Source organism: Hypanus sabinus, chromosome 6 (assembly GCF_030144855.1).
Source record: "Hypanus sabinus isolate sHypSab1 chromosome 6, sHypSab1.hap1, whole genome shotgun sequence".
In the NCBI taxonomy this organism is placed as follows: domain Eukaryota; kingdom Metazoa; phylum Chordata; class Chondrichthyes; order Myliobatiformes; family Dasyatidae; genus Hypanus; species Hypanus sabinus.
In genome coordinates this window covers 9,100,660-9,125,341 of record NC_082711.1, presented here as the reverse complement: position 1 = coordinate 9,125,341, position 24,682 = coordinate 9,100,660, and the positions used below count along the sequence as shown (strand labels likewise).

Below are 24,682 nucleotides of genomic sequence, written 5' to 3'. Positions count from 1 at the left end.
TACAGCTAATGCCAGAATTGATGCTGTGTGCTGTAATAGCATTACATTAACTGCTACTCTCCCGGGGCACCATGTGGTCGAATCACATGGTGCTTCTTCAACTTCCTGTCTTGTAATTGCCAGTTCAGGGTGGCTGCACCCAGCAGTACAGTGGCAGCCAGGTGTCATGGCCAGACAACTCCAGCGTGGTCTAATGATAACTTTTTCTGTTCAGTAGAAGCGCCAGCAGCTGCTGCAGCGGCACCACGTCCATCAGCCGAGGCAATGGGTGCCAGACCGAAAACTACCTATGCTCGCAGGCGTTCAAACTTATCAGGTGAGTACTGAGTTCAGAGGCTTCTGCTGAGGGGCAGATCAACACCTCCAGCAGTTAAGGAGAAGGCTCATTATTGCACAGTATTACTAATTTGGTGGTCCAGATCCAAGACTAACACTTCTCCTTTTTTGCTGTCCTTTTTTAATCTCTCTCTCCTTCTCTCCCTCTACCCTCACTCTCCCTCTAGATAGGGTAAATGCAAGCAGGCTTTTTCCACTGAGTTTGGGTGAGACTAGATCTAGAGGTCATAGGTTAAGGATGAAAGGTGAAATGTTTAGGGGGAACTTCTTCCACTCAAAGGGTGGGGAGACTGTGGAATGAGCTGCCAGCATTAGAGGTGGGTGTGGATTTGATTGCAACATTTTGCTATGATCCACATTGATGCATCAAATGTTCCATCCAGTCGTCTTGCCTTGCAAGCGTAACAGCCTGGCATTTGTTAGTACCATGCCATTAGACTAGATGATCTGATATCACCAGCGCCGACCAAACAAGTCTCTTTTCCCTGTATGTCAATATAGATACTAATCGCAAGTTGCATTCTGACCTTTGAATTCCAGTTCAAATTCAAACTGGAATAATGTCTGCTTCAGATTTATTTCAGCCTAATCTGCTGCTCAGAAATCTGAACAGAGGCATCTTGGAGCACATGTCCATTGATGCCTCAAAGGTGCAACACAGTTTGGTAAAGTGGTTAAGAAAGCAAATGGTGTGTTGGCCTTCATTAGTTGGGATTGACTTCCATTGCTGTAAGGTGATGTTATAGCTCTATAAAACATTACCTAAAGTACATGGAGTAATGTGTTCAGTTCTGGTCTCCTCACTACAGGAAGGATGTGAAGGTTTAGAGAGGGTGCAGACGAGGCTTACCAGGGTGCTGTCTGAATTAGAGACCATGTCTTGTGAGGATGGGCTGAGTGAGCTAGGGCTTTTCTCTTTAGAGAAAAGGAAGATGAGAGAGGTGACTTGATACAGGTGCACAAGAAGATAGGAGGCATCGAGAGAGTGGACAGTCAGTAGCTGTTCCCAAGGGCAGAAATGGCTAATATATTTCTAAGGAAATTGGTTATTGGAGGAAAGTATGGGGGAGTTGTGTCAGAGGTAGTTTTTTAACACACAGAGTGGTGGGTGCCTGGAACAGACTGCTGTGGTTAGAGGCAAGCGCAGATACATCAGAGACATGTAAGAGACATTTAGAAAGGCACACAAATGAAAAAAAGATGGAAGGGTATGTGGGAGGGAAACATTAGACTAATCTTGGAGTGGGTCAAAAAGTTAGTACAACATCATCGGGCAAAGGGCCTAACATCTGCTGTAATATTCTATGTTCTGTATTGTATGTTTACTGACTCCTCATGTTCTATGTATTAAAGTATCTACAGCAGAACTCCAACCAGGCTGGATGGATACCCAACAGATACGTCCTTCTGGCCTCCACCGGCCAATGCCTTGTAAGTAGTGGGAACGACTCGTAAGAGTTTTTCTATTACAAGTAAGGTTCGGTGATGTATATTATTGTTGGTCCAGTGTTCATTTTGAAGTAAACACAGTACTGTGTGAAGTCCTAATGCAGAGTCTTGGCCTGAAAAATCATCTCTATTGATGCTGCGTGACCTGCTGAGTTCCTCCAGCATTTTGGTGTTTTGGCCCTTTATCAAAGAAGGATGTGTTGGCATTGGAGAAGGTCAGAAGAATAATCCTGGGAATGAAAGGGTTATGTATGAGGAGTGTTTGATGGCTTTGGGCTGGATTATAGAAGAATGGGGGAGGAGGAAATCTGTCAAATATTAAAAGGCCTGGATAGAGAGCACATGGAGAGGATGTTTCCTGAATAGGGTGAGTCCAGGACACAACCTCAGAATGCAAGGACATCCTTTTAGAACAGAGCCAGGAAGGAATTTTTTAGCCAAATGTTGGTGAATCTGTGGAATTCATTGCCGTGGATGGCTGTGGAGGCCAAGTCACTGGGTGTATTTAAAGCAGAAGTTGATAGGTTCTTGATTGTTTAGGGTGTCAAAGGTTACGGGTAAAAGGCAGGAGAATGGGGTTGAGAGTGGTAATAAATCAGCCATGATGGAATGGCGTAACAGACAGTGGACAAATTGGTCTAATATCTGCTCCTATGTCTTATGGTCATATGGTGTTGCTTAATACTGTATGTGAAGTAATCTGTGACATTAATCTTTGGAAAAACAATGATCCACTCTTGCAATTAAGTTAGTGAATGATACACAGAGAATACACAGAGAATCTCGCAATGAAAAACAAGTAATGGTTTGAAAGGCTAATGATATGAATTCTGAAGTTAAATATTAGATCAGTTTATTACTGAAGTCAGGATTGAATTGTGTTCTGAGAAAATGTTATGAGCCAAGTAGATATGAACTTCAAACTAATATCTCTCTTCTTTTCTAGCGTGGACCAGACTATGCAAACATAGACAAAGTTGCTTGGACCCTCCCATTCCATTCACTCCTCTCCCCTCATTCACTTATCTCTGATTTACTCTTCAAAGTTCAAAGTAAATTTATTATCAGAGCATATACATGCCACTACATAACAACCCGGAGATTCTTTTTCCTGCGGGCATACTTTGCAAATCTATAGAACAGTGACTGTAAACAGGATCAATGAACAACAAACTGTGCAAATACAAATATAAATACATAGAAATAAATAATGAGATAATGAAATAACAATATAAAAATTCCTTGAAGTCAGACCATCAGTTGAGGGAACACCAGAAATAGAATGACTGTAGCTGTCCCCTTTTTTCAAGAGTCTGATGGTTGAGGGGTAGTAACTGTTCTTGAACCTGTTGGTGTGAGTCCTGACACAGCTGAATCTTCTACCTGAAGGCAGCAGTGAGAAAAGAGCATGGCCTGGCTGGTAAACTTCTGCTCTTACTCCTGATTAGTGTCAGAAATTTATTTCACTTTGCTACAATGGTACAGGAGGTAAATTTAAATTTTGTATTGTTTGACTGGTGAGAGCTTTCTGGTCAGTCAAACTGGATGATGGTTAAATAAAACTGCTTTGCATCAAGAGAGCCCTGAATTGTTCAAATACAAATTACAACTGCACAGCCCTGGGGTGGCACCATGCATTGTTGTTAGTACAATTATTTTACAGTGCCACTTTTCACCAGTTGGGGTTCAATTCTTGCTGTTGTCTGTAAGGAGTTTGTATATTCTCCCCATGACCGTGTAGATTTCCTTTGGGTGCTCCAGTTTCTTCCTGCATTCCAAAGGTGTACGAGTTGGGGTTATTAAGTTGTGGGCATGCTGTGTTGGCATGGGACTTGTGGCAACTCAGCACCTCCTCAGACTGTATTGGTTGTTGACGCAAATGACACATTTCAACATTTTTCAATGTTTCGATATGTATACCGTATATGTGACAAGTAAACATAATCTTTAATTTTTCAATGTTTTTTTCATATTTAAACTACTTGTGCACAAATGTCACACGTCCAATACTTTATTCTGTACAAACAACAGCTGTCACTGGCCCATCCACAGCGTGTGAGAGCGGCCCAAGAGGAAGTGCGATCCCTGCTCCAAAGCGGCAGATACCCAGACCATGTGAGTAGAGAAAGAAAGAAAACCCTTGTATTAAAGGGACTGTTTTATATGGAATATTGCGGCATATGCGATTTACTGCATAGGTCATGCTGTCCACCGTATCTGCACATCATCTTGTACACCACTATCTAGTGACCTCTCATCTTTAGCTGACTCAACCTATCTTTAAAAAAATAGTCTCTAATCCAGACAGTATCCTGGTAAATCTCTTTTGCACCCTCTCTAAAGCATCCACATCATTCCTGCGATGAGGCAACAACCATTCCATTACCAAAGTCACTTAGGTCACATTTCTTCCCCATTCTGATGTTTGCTCTGAACAACAAATGAATGTCAGCTCTTTATTCCTTTCCATTAACGCTGCATGACCAGCTGAGTTCCTCCAGTATTTTGTGTGTGTTACACAGACCCATGTCTACCTGTTTTTCTGATTTGAGTTGCTGCCACGTGATTGGTTGATTAGATATTTGCATTAACAAGCAGATGTACAGGTGCAGTTGATAATGTGGCCACTGAGTGGCCTTGCAGGGGCAACACAGGCACATCGCATCACATGAGCAGCATTCACAAGAAGCACAAATTAAATAAAATTCTATGCAGGCTTTACAAGGACCCAGTCAGAGAAAATAAGATACACTTTAACGCAAAGTGATCAAGATGGCCATAGTGTTGCTAAACTGAAGTGATTAAGGGTGTGCCAATCGGTTCAAGAACCAAATGGTTGAAGGGAAGTAGTTGTTCTTGAACCTGGTGGTGTGGAACTTCAGGCTTCTGTACCTCCTCCTGATAGGATCTTTGAGAAGATCCATAGCCTGGGTGGTGGAGATCTGCTTGTTGGTGGGAAGATATGTGCCTGTTGTGTGCTCTACTATCATCAACCGTTTTGCACACTAAATTCGTAGAGGTTTACTGAAGTTGCTTAAAATCCCAAAGTCTGCTGCATGGTGAGAAAGTTGTGTGTAATAATGCAGGATGCAAAAAAAAAGAACAATTTCTGGCTTTTTTGGAAACTTAAACACTAATTTCCAAGATTGACCCAGGTGTGACCCATGCTAAGGGTCCACCAAGTGTGGACCAGGCCAAACAAGTAGATTCAGATTTATTTATCACAACTACATTACAGCATACAGTGAATGCATTGTTTGTGTTAGCAACCAACACAAACTAGAGATGTGCTGGGGGCAGCTCACAAGTATAAACCACACATTCTGGTGCCAATGTGCCATGTCAACATTGCTCGGCAGAACAACACAAATCACAACAAGTGACAAAACAAGCCCTGTTCCTCCCCCTTGCTCAGCCACACACAGAGACAGTCCTCTAACTCCAGGACAGGCTTCCAGGCCTCTAGTCTCTAGCATGGATGAAGTAGCCTTGACACTCCCATTTCATCCGCTCCCATCCCCTCTCTTTCACCTGTTTCCTCAGTTACTGTCAGTTATTCATGTTTTCACTCCCTATCCTCAATGATGTTGGCTTGACAGATTGAAGGTATTTTCACAAGGTTCATAAGAATGATTGCAAGAATGAAAGAGTTCAAAGTTATTTTATTATCTAAGTACATGTATGTCACCATATACAACCTTGAGATTTTCTTGTGGGTATGTAAAAAATAATAGCTCTAAGGTTAATATACGAAGAGCATGTGATGGTTCTGGGCCTGTGCACACTGGAATTTAGAAGAATGAGGGGGATTTCATTGAAGTCTATCAAATATTGAAAGGTCTAGAAAGAGTAGATGTGTACTGTTTCCTATAATGGAGATTGTAGGACCAGAGGGCACAGCCCCAGAATACAAGGATGTCCCTTGACAACAGAGATGAGGAATTTCTTTAGCCAGACGATGGCAAATCTGTGGAATACATTGCCACAGATAATTGTGGAGGCCAAGTCATCGGTACAATGGACACCATGGTGGCGTGACAGTTTTACAGCCCAGGGCAATTCAGAGTTCAACTCCAGCGCCGTTCCGTAAGGAGTTTCTGTAGGTCCTCCTCGTGGAATGTGTGGTTTTTCCTAGGTGCTCCGGTTGCATCCATAGTCAAAGCATACTGGGTAGGTTAACTGGTCATCATAAATTGTCCCTTGATTAGGTTAGGGTTAATTTGGGTCATGGGATTGCTGGGGTGGTGTGGCTCGAAGGGTCAGAAGGGCCTGCTCCATGTTGGATCATTAAAAATTTTTTAAAGTACATTTAAAGTGGAGAGTGATAAATTTTTGATTAGTCAGGATGTCAAAGGTTACAGAAGAAGACAGGAGAGTGGGATTGAGAGGTATAATAAATCTGCAATGATGGAATGGTGGAGCAGACTCAATGGGTCGAATTGCCTAATTCTGCTCTCTTGTCTTATGGTTTTATGGTAATACACATGGCCGGTCCTCTAACTGCAGAGCAGGTCTCTGATCTCTTGTTCCTAGTGTGGATGAAGTTGCCTTGACATTTCCATTCCATCTGCTCCCATCATCTCTCTTTTACCTGAGCCTTAGTTCCTCTCTGTTCTTCATGTTTTCACTCTGTTCTGAAGCAGTCAGTGATGCTGACTTGACTGGTTAAAGATATTTCAAGAAGGGGAGTATAATGTTGCAGAACCTGGCGTTTCAGTGGAAAGAGATCTCTGATAACTAAACCAATTAATATTCAATAAAATTTTACTATAGTAACAGAACTGTTAACTATTTTTTTCATTTATGTACCTTTTAATTCTTCAGTGTATCTACATATTTAAAATAATTTGTACACATGACACAAATTGACTTAATTCTATGTACACATCAGCTTCTCTGGCAGGTCCATCCACAGCATTGGACAGCAGTTTCAGAGGAAGTGCGATCCCTGCACCAACCCGGCTACCGAGATCATGTGAGTAGGAAACAAAGTGGAAGAACTGTGTGTTATATCAAAGATTTCAGCGTTTCAGGGTTTAATAACACATACGAACAGAACTAGGCCATTCAGCCCATTGAGTCTTTTTTACCATTCCATCATGGCTGATTTATTATCCCTCTTAACCCCCATTCTCCTGCCTTCTCCAAGTAACCTTTGATGCCCTGACTAATCAAGAACTTAAGAACCTCCACTTTAAATACACCCAATGACTTGGCCTGCACAGCTGTCTGTAGTAATACATTTCACAGATTCACTATCCACTTACTAAAGAAATCCCCCCTCACCTCTGTTCTCGATGGATATCCTCCTACTCTGAGGCTGTGCCCTCTGGTCCTAGATTCCCCCACTACAGGAAACATCTCCACATCCATTCTATCTCGGCCTTTCAATATTTCATAGGTTTCAATTAGATCCCACCGTATTCTTCTAAACTCCCACGGGTTCAGGCCTAGAGCTGTGAAATGCTCCTCATACATTTACCCTTTCTTTTATTTTTTCCTAACAGTTTGGAAATAATTGGAAGTAAAACTTTTGAATTGATTTTGAGAGAAGATGGGGTTTTTTTGCCAAATATTACCATTTAATTTGAATTATTTTATATGGTTTCCTTCCAATTTTATTATCTTTTTTAAAAATGTGCATTGGCGGTTGATGACTTTTTTTTTTCTTTATATTTTTAGATGATGGTTAAACATACTGCTTCCGGGGGTTGATTCCTAATGGGGTTTTTTGTAGTTAGATGGGGTTCTTTTTTTTCTTCTTTTTTCTATATATAAAAAAAATTCTATTTTTATATATTATGATGGTTTTTTTCAGCTCTATTAATTGTATACATATTAATTTGCTGAAGTTTTGTATTATTCTATAGCTGTAGAAGATTATGTATCAATAAAAAGATTCTACAAATGAAAATAGAAAAAAAAAGAAAAAAACCCCTTTCATTCCTAGAATCATTCTTGTGAACCTCTTCTGGACACTTCCCAATGTCAGCATATCTTTTCTTAGATAAGGGACCCAAAACTGTTCAGAATACTTCAAGTGTGGTCCAACCAATGTCTTATAAAGCTTCAGCATTACATACTTGCTTTTATATTGTAGTTCTCTTGAAATGAATGTTAATATTGCGTTTGCCTTCTTTACCAGCTGCAATCCCTGACTTTCAGGGAATCTTACACAAGTGCCTTTGCACCTCTGATTTTTAAATTTTCTCCCAATTTAGAAAATAATGTATGCCCTTACTCCTTCCACCAAAGTGCATGACCATAATATCATTTTTATAAGTAATAATATAATTTTGCAATGTGACATTGTGCTGGGAAGACATCTTTAGTGACAAAAATTGGCAGATGCTTAAAGAAATTTTTACTCCTGTAGGGCTCATCTAATCATTCATTTATGTGCATTACAGCTCTTTAATACATTTCTATTATTAAAATATATTTTGTCCACAAAATCTCATATTCGGTATTTTATTCTGTTTAACAGCTGCCTTGCCCACTCCATCAGGCTTGAGAGGAAGCGCAGTCCCTGCCCCGGTGCGGCAAATTCCCAGACCAAGTAAGTAGGAAAAGAAGGAAAACCCTTGGAACTATTCTCAGCAAGTCAGCATTTTAAGATTTATTGCCTCATTGATCTGCTGGCCTCAGCTTACACAGAGTGCTGGATTTTGGTCGAGACTCTTCATCAGTCCTGATGAAGGGACTCAGATCATATGTTTGACTGTTTATTCCCCTCCAACCCGGGAAAATGTCTTTGGCTATCCACTCGAACTATGCTTCTTATCATCTTGTACACCTCTGTCAAGTCACCTCTCATCTTCCCTTGCTCCAAAGAGAAAAATCTTAGCTTTCTCAACCTTTCCCCTTAAGACTTGCTCTCTAATCCAGGCAGCATCCAGGTAGATCTCAACTGCACCTTTGCTAAAGCTTCCACATCCTTCCTATAATGAGGCAATCAGAACTGAACATCATATTCCAAGTGTGATCTAACCAGCTGCAATATTACCTCAGGACTCTTGAACCCTTGGGCTGGAGAAAAAAGATAAGAAGTTGGAGTAAGAAGATGGGGGGAAGGGAGGAAGAAATACAGGATGATACGTGAAACCGGGAAGTAGAGAGGGGTGAACTGAAGTGCTGGGAAGTCAATTGGTGAAAAAGATAAAGGCTGGGGATTGGGAAATTTAATAGGAGACAACAGAAGGCCATGAAAGAACATGAACAGGCAGGAGCACCAGAGGGAGGTCATAGGCAGGTAAGGAGATAAGGAGAGAGGGAAATGGGAATGGAGAATTTTTGCTCTATTATATGTCCTCTCTTTGGCTTTTGACTTCTCTTGTTAGCCATGGTTGTGTCATCTTTCCTTTAGAATACTTCTTCCTCTTTGGGATGTATATATCCTGTGCCTTCTGAATTGCAGAAATTACCCCTCCTGGAATCCAGCACCAATCTGATTTTCCCAATCTACCTGCATTTTGAAATGCCCCATGACTATTGTAACACAGCCCTTTTGTATCTCCCATTGTAATTTGTAGACCACATCCCTGCTACTGTTTTGGGGTCTGTATACAACTTCCATCTGTGACATTTTACCCTTGCGGTTCCTTATCCACAATTATTCAAAACCTTCTGACTCGATGTTGCCTCCTTCTAATGATTTGATTTCAATTTTTTTATTGAAATCCAACTAATGGGGTCTGAGTCCATAGGACACTCAAAGCAGCTGCGCAGGTTGACTCTGTGGTCAATAAGGCATACGGTATATTGGCCTTCATCAATCGTGGAATTGAATTTAGGAGCCGAGAGGTAATGTTGCAGCTATATAGGACCCTGGTCAGACCCCACATGGAGTGCTGTGCTCAGTTCTGGTTGTCTCACTACAGGAAGGATGTGGAAACCATAGAAAGGGTGCAGAGGAGATTTACAAAGATGTTGCCTGGATTGGGGAGCATGCCTTCTGAGAATAGGTTGAGTGAACTCGGCATTTTCTCCTTGGCACAACGGAGGATGAGAGGTGACCTGATAGAGGTGTATAAGATGATGAGAGGCACTGATCATGTGTATAGCCAGAGGCATTTTCTCAGGGCTGAAGTGGCTAGCACGAGAGGGCACAGTTTTAAGGTGCTTGGAACTAGGTACAGAGGAGATGTCAGGGGTAAATTTTTTTACGCAGAGAAATGAGTGCATGGAATGGGCTGCTGGCAATGGTGGTGGAGATGGATACGATAGGGTATTTTAAGAGACTCCTGGACAAGTACATGGAGCTTAGAAAAAAGAGGGCTATGGGCAACCCCAGGTAATTTCTAAGGTAAGGACATGTTCGGCACAGCTTTGTGGGCCGAAGGGCCTATATTTTGCTGTAGGTTTTCTATGCTTCTGCATTTCTAACAGGCAACACTGTCCCCTCCAGCTTCCTGCCTGTCCTTTCGATACAATATGTAACTTTGGACATTAAGCTCCCAGCTATAATCTTTCAGCCATGATTCAGTGATGCCTACAACATCATTCATGCCAATTTGCAACTGTGCCACAGGTTCATCTACCTTATTCCGTATCAGAATCAGAATCAGGTTTATCATCACCGGCATGTGATGTGAAATTTGTTATCCGATTCCTAAATAGACATTGAATTCTTGGACACTACCTCACTTTTTAAAATATACAGTATTTCTGTTTTTTTTGCACGTCTGTTGATCTATTCAATATACATATACTGTAATCAATTTACTTATTTATTATTTTATTTTATCTATAATTTTTTCTCTTCTATATTATGTATTGCATTGAACTGCTGCTGCTAAGTTAACAAATTTCACGTCACATACCGCTGATAATAAACCTGATTCTGATTCATACATGCCAATTTATAATTGTGCTATAGGTTCATCTACTTTATTCCGTATACTGCGTGCATTCAGTCCTGTATTCATCCTTCTTGATTTTGTCCGCTTTTTACATTACAACTCAACCTATTGACTGCAATTTTTCCATATCAAAGCCTTTCCTCACTACACATTGCCTATGTTTGTAAACCATACCTCATCTTCAGCAATATCAACCGTCTTTCCTACAATACTTGCATTCAAATATAGGCAGCTCTGGGCACTAGTGCAGCATGCTCAACCTTTTGATTTCTAACTTTGTCTGAGGTCTTACTAACATCTACCTCCACAACCTTGCCACTAACTGTTCCGACACCCTGGTTCTGATACCCCTGCAACTCTAGTTTTAACCTCACCACGCAGCATTATCAAACCCTCCCACTAGGATATTAGTTCCCCTTCAGTTCAGGAGCACACCGTTCCATCTGTACAGGTCCCACCTTCTCTGGAAAAGAGCCCATGATCCAAAAATCTTATGCCCTCCCTCATACACCAATTCCTTAGCCATGTGTTAAACTGCATAATCTTCCTAGTTCTGGCCTCACTAGCAAGCAGCGTGGATAACAATCCTGAGATCACATTCCTGGAGGCCCTGCCCTTTAACTCAGCACCTAAACTTCCTGAACCTCCTGGAAAGTGCTCTATGCTCCAAGAAAGTAGATGAAGGAAAGGCTGTGAATGTTGTCTACATGGACATGAGTAAGGCCTTTGACAAGGTCCCACATGGGAGGTTAGTTCAGAAGGTCCAGACACTAGGTATACATGGAGAGGTTGTAAACTGGATTCAAAATTGGCTGTGTGGGAGAAGTCAAGAGAGTGGTAGTGGATGATTGCTTCTCAGACTGGAGGCCTGTGACTAGTGGTGTGCGTCACAGATCTGTGCTGGCACCATTGTTGTTTATATCAATGATCTGGATGATAATGTGGTAAATTGAATCAGCAGGTTTGCTGATGACACTAAGATTGGAGACATTGTGGACAGCGAGGAAGGCTTTCAAAGCTTGCGGAGGGATCTTGACCAACTAGAAAAATGGGCCAGAAAATGGCAGATGGGATTTAATGCAGAGAAGTGTGAGGTGTTGTATTTTGGAAGGACAAATCAAAGTAGGACATACACAGTAAATGGCAGGGCACTGAGGAATGCAGAGGAACAAAGGGATCTGGGAGTTCAGATACATAATTCCCTGAAAGTGGCATTACAGGTAGACAGGGTTGTAAAGAAGGCTTTTGGTATCCTGGCATTCGTAAATCAAAGTGTTGAGTATAGGAGTTGGGATGTTACAGTGAGGTTGTATAAGACATTGGCGAGGCCAAATTTGGAGTATTGTGTGCAGTTCTGGACACCTAACTATAGGAAAGATATCAGTAAGATTGAACGAGTGCAGAGAAGATTTACTAGGATGTTGCCGGGTCTTCAGAAGTTGAGTCACAGGGAAAGATTGAACAGGTTAGGATCTTATTTCTTGGAGCGTCGAAGAATGAGGAGGGATTTGATAGAGGTTTACAAAATTATGAGGGGTATAGACAGAGTAAATGCAAGTAGGCTCTTTCTACTTAGATTAGGAGAGATAAATACAAGAGGATATGGCTTTAGGGTGAAAGTGGAAAGGTTTAGGGGGAACATTAGGTGGAACTTCACTCAGAGAGTGGTGGGAGTGTAGAATGAGTTGCCATCTGACATGGTAAATGCGGGCTCACTGTTTAATTTTAAGAATAAATTGTATAGATACATGGATAGGAGAGGTCTGGAGGGTTATGGACTGGGTGCAGGTCAATGGGACTAGTGGTATAAAGTTTCGGCACAGACTAGAAGGGCTGAATGGCTTGTTTTCTGTGCTGTAGTGTTCTATGGTTCTAACTCCCTAAGCAGAACCTCATCACTTGTCCTTCCCTTTTCATTGGCACCTACATGAACCACGACCTCTGGCTGTTCACCCTTCTACTTAAGAATGCTGAGGACTGGATCTGAGATATCCTGGAACCTGGCACTCATTCTCGTCCACAGAACCTCCTGTCTGTACCCCTAACTAACAAATCACCTATCACCACAGCGTGCCTCTTCTCCCCCTTTCCCTTCTGAATCATAGAGCCAGATACCCGACTACTGTGACTTTCCTGATAGGTCAACTATCACCCCACCTCCAACAATATCCAAAGTGATATACCTGTTGTTGAGGGGGATGCCCACAAAGGTATTCTCTGCTAGCTCTTTAACCCCTTTACCCTTTAAAACTGTTACCCTTTTTCCTGTGTCCTGAACCTATCAAAGTCTGTCTTAAATACACCAAATGACCTGGCCTCCACAGCTTCCTTTGCTAATAAATTCCACAAATTCACCTCCCTCTGGCTAAAGAAATTTCTCCACGCCTCTGTTTTAAATGGACACTCTTATATCCAGACACTGCGCCCTCTTGTCCTAGACTCCCATACCATGGGAAACATCTTTTACACATCTACTCGGTTTAGGCCTTTCAACATTCGACAGGTTTCAATGAGATCGCCCCTCATCCTTGTAAATTCCAGTGAGTACAGACCTAGAGCTATCAGATGTCCCTCATATGATAACCCTTTCATTCCCAGAACCTCCTCTGAACCCTCTCCAATGCCAGCACATCTTTTCTTAGATGAGGAGCCCAAAACTGTTCACAATACTCAAGGTGAGACCTCACCAGTGCTTTATAAAGCTCCAGCATCACATCACTGCTCTTGTATTCTAGACCTCTTGAATGAATGCTAACATTGTATTTGCCTTCCTCACCACCGACTCTACCTGAAAATTAACCTTTAGGTATTCTGCACAAGTACTCACAAGTCCCTTTGCATCTCAGATTGTTGGATTTTCTCCCTGGTTCGAAGCTAGTCTGCACATTTATTTCTGCTACCAAGGTGCATGACCATGCATTTTCCAACATTGTATTTCATTTGCCACTCTGTTGCCCATTCTCCAAATCTGTTTATGTCCTCCTGCAGCCTACCTGTTTCCTCAACACTACCTGCCACTCCACCAATCTTCATTTCATCTACAAATATGGGAACAAGGCCATATATTCCACGATAAAATTTCATTATTTTCCCAAATAAGAGAGAATCTGCCGATGCTGGAAATCCCAGCAACACACACACAATGCTGGAGGAACTCAGCAAGCCAGGCAGTATCTATGGAAAAAAGCATAGTTTCTTTTATTCCCACTTGCTATTTCCTACCAATCAACCAATGTTCTAACCATGCCAGTAACTTTCCTGTAATCTCATGGGCTCATAGCTTGGTAAGTAGCCTTGTGTACTTCCTTTCAAAAGCTTTCTAAAAGTCCTAATATATAACATCCACTACATCCCCTTTATCTGTCCTTAAAGAATTCCAAAAGGCTTGTCAGGCAAGATTTACCCTTAAGGAAACCATGCTGACTTTGTGCTATCTTGTCCTGTCTCGCCAAAGTTTCATCCTTAAAAAATTGACTCCAACATCTTCCCAACCACTGAGGTCAAGCTAACTGGTCTAGAATTTCCCTACTGCAGCCTTCCTCCTTTCTTAAATCTCCTTTCTGACATTTGCAATTTTCCAATCCTCTGGCACCATGCCAGCGTCCAATGATTTTTGAAAGATCATTACTAATGCCACCACAAACTCTACCACTACCTCTTCATCTGGTTCAGGTGACTTAATAAACCATAAAAATCATATAACAATTACAGCACAGAAACAGGCCATCTTGGTCCTTCTAGTCCGTGCCATTATGTACCCTTAGATCTTTCAGCTTTTTGAGCACTTTCCTCCTTGTAAAAGTAACTGCACCCACTTCTCTTCCCTCACACCCTTCAGCATCTGGCACAATGTTAGTGTCTTCCACAGTGAAGACTGATGCAAAATACTCATTTAGTTCATCCGCTATCTCTTTGTCCCCTGTTATTATTTCTCCTGCCTCATTTTCCAGTGTTCCTATATCAATCTCATCTCCCTTTTAATTTTCTGTAATTTAAAAGGCTTTTACTATCCACTTTGATATTGTTTGCTAGCTTTCTTTCATGTTTCATTGTTTCCCTCCTAATAATTCTCTGTAGGGTTTTAAAAGCTTCCCAATCCTCTGTCTTTCCACTAATCTTTGCTTTGCTGTATGCCCTCTCTTTTACTACGTTAGCTTTGACTTCCACAGTTTGACTTCAGTGGTCAGCCATGGTTGTACTATTTTGCCATTTGAGTATTTCTTTGTTTTTGGAATACACCTATCCTGTACTTTCCTCACTTTTCTTAGAAAACAGCTCCTTCCAGTTTACTTTCTCATACCACTGTAATTTCTCTTACTCCACTCAAACACTACTACGTCAGACTTTACTTACTCCCTGTCAAATTTTAAGTTGAACTCAATCATATTGTGATCACTAAGGGTTCTTATACCTTGCACTCCCTAATCATCTCCGGTTCATTACATACCCAATCCAATATAGCTGACCCTCCCCCCTTAGTAGGCTCAACAACAAACTGCTCTAAAAAGCTATCTTGTAGGCATTTAACAAACTCACTCTCTTGAGTTCTATTTCCAACCTGATTTTCCTATATGTTGAAATCTCCCATGACCATCATAACATTGCACTTTTGTCACACCTTTTCTGTTTCCTTTTGTCCACATGCCAGCTGCTGTTGAGAAGCCTGCCATCAGGATCCTTTTACCCTTGCAGTTTCTTAACTCTAATATCCTATCTATCAGCTCTTCAGCCTCCTGAGTGATATAGAGTTCATCCAGTTCTAGCTCCAACTCCTTAATGCAGATTGTTAGAAGCTGCAGCTAGATGCACTTCTCACAGTTGTAGTCATCAGGGACACTGGATGTCTCCCTGCTTTCCCCCATCCTGCAAGAGGAGCATTCTACTATGCTGCCTGGCATCTCTACTGTCCTAGCTGAGCAGATATAAAGAAGGGAAGGAAAAAAAACTTAACCGAGAGTCATTCTTTTCTTTTAGTTTCTCTGAGTGAAGCCTCTCTTCATGGAAGCCTTGAAGAGCTAAAGCCTCAAGATCACTACTCAGACTCTGTTCACTCAGACAGAGGCAGCTACATTTGCTCCTGCCTTCCTTTAATTTACTAATCAATCCCAAACAGCATTTGGTCACTGGTCAAAGCTCTTTTTTGTTGTAGCAATCCACTGTTGGCTTTTCTACTCAGGCAGTGGAAGCTGGGAGGATTCTAGGTGACAAAGGCAGTATGCATGAACTTCATTGTGACAAAGCTGCCAAATGGGCGCAAACTGTTGTTTGAGTGCATTTCACCAATTAAAGTGACATGGAATTGAAGCATTGGCGAGTGTGTGGAGGGTGAGTGCTGGCTGCCCGTGTTTTGATTGATCTGCTATGGAGAGGGAAAAGTCTGCTTGAAGAGTGTTCCCCAGGTTTTTCGGCATTTTGGATGTGGAATTAGGACCATAGTCTTTTTTTCAATCTTGTAGTTTTTTATATTCTGTGTTTATCACCCAATCTTTCTTGTTTTTTTATGCAGGAGGGGTGATTTGAGGATTGATGTGCCTGTTCCATTTTGTTCATTTTTTTCATGCAGGAGGAGGGATTTGGGGGTGGTGGGGAGGTGCTGATGGTTCTGTTTTTGTTTGCTGTTTTGTGTGGGGAGCGGGATTTGGAGATTGATGATCGTGCTGTCTTTCTTTTCTTTTCTCTCTTGGTTTCATGGCTACCCAGAGAAGAAGAATTTCAAGTTGTATATTTTGATAATAAAAGAACCTTTGAGCCTTTTGAGTGAAATCCCCTCCTCTCAAAATTTCTGATATCCAGATTGGTCACTGGTCAAACATCTTTTTATAATAGTGCCGTTTAAGAGTCTGTGAGATAGGCAGGCATAGGAACAATTTATTGCAGCAAGAGAAACTTAATTGATTAATTTCTGTGCATTATACTCTTTCATCTGTCTACATATTGGAAACATTTTTCATCTATACAAAACTAATCGTCAATATTTTATCCTGTGTAATTGACAGCCGTCCTGCCACAGCCATCCGCTCTACATGAGACCAGTTTGAGACGAAGTGCAACCCATGCACCACAACGACAGCAATCCAGAATGCGTAAGTAGAAGAAGGGAGATCCTTGAACTGATACTGTGGCACATTAATGATTAACACTCCAGGACTGAAGCCTAAGGTCCCACACCACCAGGTTCAAGAATAGTTATTACCCTACAGCCATCAGACTCCTGAACCAGTTTGGATAACTTAACTCATCACGACTTTGAACTGATTCACAACCTTACAGACTCACTTTCAAAGACTCTACAACTAATGTTCACAGCACCTATCTATCCTCCCACCCTCCCTCCTTTCATCCCTCTTTGGATATTTGGCATTTTTTGTTTATGTATAGTTTTTCGTAAATTCTATTGTATTTACTTTCATGTAAATGTCTGCGAGGTAATGAATCTCAAGTAATATATCGTGACATGCTCTGTATCTACAGGTACTCTGTATCTACTATGCCTCTTATAATCTTATAAACCTCTCTGAGGTCTCCCGTCAGCCTCTGATGCCCCAGAGAAAACAACCCAAGTTTATCCAGCCTCTTGTGATAGCATATGCCCTCTGAACCAGACAGCATCCTAGTAAACCTCTTCTGCACCCTCTCCAAAACCTCAACATCCTTCTTATAGTGGGACAATCAGAACTGTATGCAATACTCCAGATGAATGCATCTGGATTTAAAAAGTGAAATAGTGCTAGTTCAGGGTTAACCTGTTCCCACTTTGGGGAAAAAATAAGTTTCAACAAGTGTAAGGAACCCAGGATGTCAAGGCTTAGTACAAGGAGACCAAAAACTGACAACTGGAGTAGTTGTGGGCCACTAGGGTCTATAACCTTGTCCTGCCATTCAACATGATCATGGCCAGTCTCTGCAGGCCTCAATTCCTCTTTTGTGCAACTCCTCATAACACTCAATACCTCACTCTTTCAAAATTACCTATTAAGGACTGGATAAAAATTATGCAGCAGATATAATTTACAGAAAATGCGAGAGATTGAGCAGCAGTTTAGAAAATGTCGAGGTTCACTTAGAGAAACTCAAAGCACAAAGAAAATGGAGTAGACAATATTAAGGAAAAGCCCAAAGCACTTAAAGAAATTTATTTAGCGATAAGGCAAGATAACAGGTCCTTCAAGCCAAATGAGTTACACCGATCAATTATATCCATGTGACCTATTAACCTACTAACCTGTATATCATTGGAGCGTGGGAGGAAACCGGAGCACCCAGAGGAAACTCACACATTCACAAGGAGAGTGTAGGAACTCCTTACAGGCAACGGCAAGTATTAAACCTGGGTTACTGACACTGTTATAGAGTTATGCTAAATGCTTACTGTGGTGCTGCCTCCAGTTACAGAAAATGGGAGACATAGGACAGGAGTTCAAAAAGTGGAGAAACTCATTTTTAAAAAAGTTCCCCTTAAATATTTCACCTTTAACCCTTAACCTATAATCTCTTGTTCTAGTCTCACCCAATCTCAGTGGGAAAAGCTTGTTTGCATTTGCCTTATCTATACCCCTCATAATTTTGTATACCTCTATCAAATCTCCCCTCATTCTCCTACACTGTAGAGAATATTAAGTCCTAACCTATTCAACCTGTCCTTATAACTCAAAAGTCCTGACAACATACATGTAATTTTTGTCTACACTCTTTCAATCTTCTTGATACCTTTCCTGTATACAGGTGGCCAGAACTGCACACATTACTCCGTTTGGCCTCAATAATGTCTTGTGCAACTTCAACATAACATCCCAACTCCTGTACTCAATACTTTGATTTATGTAGGTCAGTGTGCCAAAAGCACTCTGTGTGGAATTCACATGCTCTCATTGTGACCATGTGGATTTTCCCTGGGTCCTTCAGTTCAAAGTTCAAAATAAATTTATTATCAAAGTACATAAATGTCACTATTTCCAGTCCTGAGATTCATTTTCTCACAGGCATTTAGTGCTCCATGCTAATGTGCTCTCCGGGCTGTATTCACTATTTTTTGTAGGAATTTCTGTTCAAGGGTATTGGTGTTTCCATACCAGGCTGTGATGCAACCAGCACAGATCTGTAGAAGTTTGTTCCAGTTTTAGATGTCATTCTCAGTTCTGTGCAGACTCCTAAGAAAGTAGAGAAGCTGTCAAGCTTTCTTCATAATTACACTTAACATGCTGGGCCCAGGACATATCCTCTGAAAGGATAAAAGCAAGGAATTTAAAATTGCTGACCCTCTATACCTCTGATCTTCCTATGAGTGGCTCATGGACCACTCATTTCCTCCTTCTGAAGTCAATAATCAGCTCCTTGGTCTTGATGACATTGAGTGAAAGGTTGTTATTGCTAATTCGCCACCACTTTTGATTTGACCAGCAACTGAGGTATCATCAGCAGACTTAAATATACTCTCACATTGCAAAGACATGGGAGTGTCTACTCTAAAATGGCCCTGTTTTATAGGTGAGTAGTAAGATCTGGGAGGAGTTGATTAGAATGTGGGGAGAATAGAAGATGGATTAGACAATTAATGTGAATGGATAACACACAAAATGTTGAAGGAACTCAGCAGGTCAGGCAGCATCTATGGAGAGGAATGAATAGTTGATAAAATTGAAAGAATGCAGAGAAAATGTAAAGGATGTTTCCATACTGAGGACCGAGTTATAGGGAAGAGTTGAATAAGATAGGACTTTTTTTTTATTATGAGGGATATAAAAAGGGTAAATGCAAGCAGGCTTTTTCCATTGAGGTTGGGTGGGACTAGAACTAGAGGTTATGGGTTAAGGGTAAAAGGTGAAATGTTAAGGAGATCATGAGGGGAAAGTTCTTCACTCGGAAGATGGTGAGAGCACTGAATGAGCTGCCAGCAGAAGTGTAGATGCAGGTTTGATATCAACATTTAAGAGAAATTTAGATGGGTATGTGGATGGGAAAAGTTTGGAGGACTCTGGTCTGGCTAAGGGTCAATTGGTCTAGACAGATTAGTAGTTTGGCCTGAACTAAATGGGCTGAAGGGCCTGTTTCTGTGCTGTAGTGCTCTATGACTCTACTTTGGGCTGAGACCCTTCATTAGGTTTGGAAAGGAAGGGGAAAGGCCAGAATAAGAAGGTGGGAGAAGGGGAAGTAGTTCAAGTTGGCAGGTGATAGGTGAGACCAGGTGAGGGGGAGGATGGATGGAGCTGGAAGGTGAGATGTGAAAAAGGGAAATGGCTGAAGAAGAGGGGATCGAGAGTGCACTGTAGCAGAAAGGGAATCAGGGAGGATATGGGCAGATGATGAGAAAAGTAGGTGTAAAAGGGGAGCGATAATAAGGAATGGAAGAGGAGAGGGGAGAAATTACTGTAAGAGAAATCGACGTTCATTTCATTAGGTAGCTGGCTACCCAGATGGAACATGAGGCATTGCAACTCAAATCTGAGAACGGACTCATTGTGTAAATGGGTGTTGATGTGGCGCAACGTGGTGGGCAGAGTAGCCTGTCTATGTGATGTGTGAAGTAATTATTTAGGTTTAAGAGGCTGTGAACAGTGGGAAGCCACAGTGGTCAGTGCCAGCGTTTCACCTGTTCACAGTATCTACAAGTGACGGGTGAGAGTGTGAAGGGTGTTACATCCAAATCTGTTGATGGTTCAAGACAGATGTCAGCCTGGGCTTTGAGGAGAGCACAGACAGGTTTCAAGGTTCCCTGTCCTGGGCCGATAGAAAGTTGATTGGTTCTGTCGCTTCCACTTTCACTAGGAAGGATCTAGGCGAAGATCCTTTCTCCCCTAGGAATGAGGTTTTGCAGCTTCTGTAGTTCTGGTTTTTTTAGAAGATGGGGTTTCTAGCCCCATGCCCAACACTTTTTGCAGCTGAGCTTGGGACTGTCCATGGCAGAGTTAAGATGGAACGTATGTTGGAAATATAAGAAACCATCTCTGTTGGTAGAAAAATTAGAAACGCAGAGACCTCACTGTGCCTACCTTGTCTCTGGTAGTTTAGATTACCTCTGTTGTTTTATTCCCAGACCAATGGCCAGTGGCAACAGATTATCCCGATTCCTTCCCCAACTTTCCACAGTTCATTGGCTGTTTAATTCTTTGGTTATCTCAGAGGTGCATGGGATTTGAGATCCATTCATTCTCAATTTTTCACTTGCATTTTTCATTTTAAAAAATTGAGGATAGTTATTGGGATGGACAGATTTTTCTTCCTAGTGACTTAATAGTCCTTTGCATGTTGATTAAAGAACAAGTTTCTTGTATTTTTCCGTTTTCCAAAGGTGGCTAATTGAGTGATCACACAATCACATTAATACATTGAAGATTAGATTTATTTGTCAAGTGCACATTGAAACATACAGTGAAATGTGTCACTTGCATCAAATCAAATCAGTGAGATTGTGCCAGGAGCAGTCCACAAGTGTTGCCACACTTCTGACACACTCACTAGCCCTAACCCACACATTTTAGGAATGTAAGAGGAAAACGGAGTACCCAGAGGAAACACATGTGGTCATAGGGAGAACGTACACGTTCCTTACAACCAGCAACGGGAATCAGACCCTGATCTTACAGCTGGTTACTGTAAGAGCATTGCTGTAACTACTATGCTATCATACTTCCTCCAGCTTCTCTATTTTCCTCCCCATTTCCAAAAACATATGGGCTTGTCAGGATTAATAAGTTGTGTTGGCTCAGACTCTACTAGGGAGACTGCAAGTGTTGCCGCACATTCCAGCTGTGTTGGTCAGGGACACAAATGTGATCAATGTTTTACTGTATCTTTCAACATACATATGACAAACAAAGCTAATCTAATCTAAAAGACAAGGACACAGTAAATGTGTGGACTCCACATGCTCCATCTCCAGAGACTTCTGTGAGCATAATCCCAGAAGAGAAGCAGGCAATCAAATCAGGCAGAACCCCCAATTCCTTGCCGCCTGACGACAAGGCTCTTTGTATCTTTTGCCTGTCAAATGTACAATGCTTGTATAATGATGAATTATGAAACAATATGAGTTACTCTTTTCACTGTTGTTCAAACTGAGAACTGAAATATCTTTCTGTTCTCATGTTGCTAGCGGCTCCCCGCAGTCAAAGACAATCCACAGGATCAAAGGTTTGCAAAATGCCTCAAAGAAAAAGAATGTAATCGTAAAAATATGAGAAAGAAACTGAACGGCAATTCCAAGTGCTTTGCAAACAAGAACGATTTTAAGGTTACCGCGATGATGTAATGCATTCCCCATACCTGGCAACATGTCAAGAATCAATCAGAAAGGTCAGCAGTTACAAAATTCAGGTGAGTTACTTTACTCAATCTTTCAATTGACCATCTTGTGTATTGACTTAAACAAAGTTTGCAAAAATGCAGCATCGATTAAGTTTCAGCAGAACAGATCTGTGTAGAACAATTTACAAAAACAATCACTTGTACAGTCGTTACAGTACTGCAGTACTGTTTGTTGTTCTTGGAAAGTTGGAGGGCCTAAGTGGTTAAATTAGTCATTAAATTGTGACTTTTTCCATTATCCGTCTAATCTCAGAACAATCTGACCTGAAGGAACAATCGTTGAGCACTTTTGCTTCATCTGCAACAAACAGGATTTTCCAGTGGCCCACCTTCTAATTTTATCTCCCCTCCCCACCCACTTGCTTCACCTATCGCTTTTTGGCTTGTCCTCCTTCCCTCCCCTCCCCCACCCTCTTATTCTGGCTTTTTCCCCCTTTCCTATCCGGTCCTGATGAAGGATCTTGGCCAGAGATATCGACTATTTATTCCCCTCCATAGATGCTGTCTGTCCTGCTAGTCTTCCAGTATTTTGTATGTGTTACTCCAAAGGAAACTCATTTACCCATCTGCCCCGCACCTGGTTCAAATACAGAATTAAAATCAGGTTTATTATCACTGTCTTGTGTTATGAAATGTGTTGTTTTGCAGCAGCAGTACAGTGCAGAACATATAAGTTAAAATAAGAAATACAAATTGCAAGAAGAGAACAAAATTTTGAGGGAGTGTCCATGGACCATTCAGAAATCTGATTGCAGAGGGGAAGGAGCTGTTCCTAAAATGTTAAGTGTATGGGTTCAGGTTCCTGTAACTTCTCTTTGGTAGCAATGTGAAGGGGGCATGTCCTGGATGTTGGGAATCCTTCGTGATGGATGCCATTTTCTGGAGGCATTACCTTTAGAAGATGTCCTCAATGCGGGGAAGCGAGTACCCATGATGGAGCTGGCAGATGCTACCCTCTGCAGCTTCTTCTAGTTCTGTGCCGTGGCCTCACTATACTAAGTGGTGATGCGACCAGTCAGAATGCTCTCCATGGTACATCTGTAGAAACTTGCTTGCGTCCTTAGTGACATAACAAATCTCCTCAAACTCCTTCTTTATCGTTGGGTTGAGTTTATTCTAAGTTTAGTTTAGAGCTGTTCATCTTCAGAATCTTTGTCAATATATAGATCTTAATGTCAAAATATCAAATTTTTCCAGGCATATGAAAATGGACAACAGTTAGGTATGGGAAATGGCCATTCTGGAGTCTGAATTCATGGAACATCTGTACGAAGCAACTACCCTTTGCTCTGATGTTGGTTAAATCTACACTAAACATCCACATCTCCTGTGGGAGACAATATCTGTTTCATTCAGCCGACTGAAGACTTATGAGGTACAATGGCTTGAGAAACTTCTTGGGGAGTGAAATTCATCCAGGGTTTACTTTCTAGGTGTCAGTGCATAAACATCAATGCACAACATGAAGGGTTTTCACAGAACAACACTGAGTCAATAAAACTATGCAAGCTAAAAGATAAATCGTCTGTATATTTTTCTAGGTATAATTACACAATAGCAGCTTCACCAAGTCCATCTGCAATCCAACCATTATAGAACATAGAACGCAGAATATTTCAGCACGGTACACGCCAGTCAGCCCACCTTTTAACTTACTCTAAGATAAGTCAAACCCTTTCCTCCAACATAGCCCTCCATTGTTCTATCATCTATATCCCTAATGTATCACCATCTCTGGAAGAGCATTCCATACTCTCTGTGGGTCTTACCTCTAACATTCCTCCAATCACTTTAAAGTTATGCCCCTTCATATCAGCCACTTATGCCCAAGGTAAAAGTCTTTGCTTATCCATTTGATCTATGCCTCTTATCATTTTGTATACCTCTATCAAGTTACCTCTTATCCTCCTTCACTGCAAAGAGAAAAGCTCCATCTTGCTCAACCTATTATCATAAGACATGCTCTCTACTACAGGCAGCACCCTGTTAGATCTCCTCTAAAGCTTCCACCTCCTTTTCTTTAACAAGGAGACCAGAAGTGAACATAACACTCCAAGCATGGTCTACCAGGGTTTTATAAAACTGCAACATTACCTTGCGGTTCTTGAACACAATCTTCAGACTAACAAAGACCAACACACGTCTTCTAATTCAACCCTATCAACTTGTGCGGCACCTTGAGCGATCTGCGGACGTGGGCCCCAGGATCTCTGTTCCTCTACTTTAGTAATGAAAAGGGAGAACACACAGCAGGTTGGTCAGCATTTGTGAAAGGAAGAACAAAGTTAACCCCTTGTCAACACTGAGAAAACTTAACAATGGACAGGTTTTAGGAAGCTGAAAAATGGGGGTGGTGGAAGTTAATAAAAGGGAAGGTCTATGATAGGGTAGAAGCAGAGAACAGATTTGTCTTCTGCATTTTCTGTTTTAATTCGGATTTGCAGTGATTATAGTGTCCTGCATCAATCACATCCATCATTCAGACAAGAACAGGAGATATAGGAGTAGGAATAGGCCATATGCTTCTCCAAGCCTACTTTTCCATTCTTCAAGATCCCAGATGATATTCTACCTTCGTTCCACATTCCTAATGATTCCCTTAGTACCCATTTCAAACCATGACTGAGTTGCCATAGGCCTATGGTATCAAGAAAAGTTTAAAGATAAAAGATTGAAGGTTACCTTTATGTCACATGTACATTGAGACATATAGTGAAATGTGTTGTTTGCATCAG

General features: G+C 41.4%; 1 protein-coding gene across 1 annotated transcript in view; it reads left to right on the top strand.

Moving 5' to 3' along the window:
• The window catches only part of LOC132394957 (spermatogenesis-associated protein 21-like), a 37,112-nt gene extending 13,715 nt beyond the window's left edge, over positions 1-23,397 (top strand). Inside the window, exons 5-12 of the mRNA XM_059971304.1 lie at positions 218-316; positions 1,690-1,767; positions 3,817-3,900; positions 6,677-6,760; positions 8,273-8,344; positions 16,643-16,729; positions 21,736-21,956; positions 23,145-23,397. Coding sequence (XP_059827287.1) covers positions 218-316; positions 1,690-1,767; positions 3,817-3,900; positions 6,677-6,760; positions 8,273-8,344; positions 16,643-16,729; positions 21,736-21,806 — 575 coding nt within the window. The 3' untranslated portion in view covers positions 21,807-21,956; positions 23,145-23,397. The remainder of the gene's footprint in view (positions 1-217; positions 317-1,689; positions 1,768-3,816; positions 3,901-6,676; positions 6,761-8,272; positions 8,345-16,642; positions 16,730-21,735; positions 21,957-23,144) is intronic.
• Positions 23,398-24,682: the final 1,285 nt, after the last annotated feature.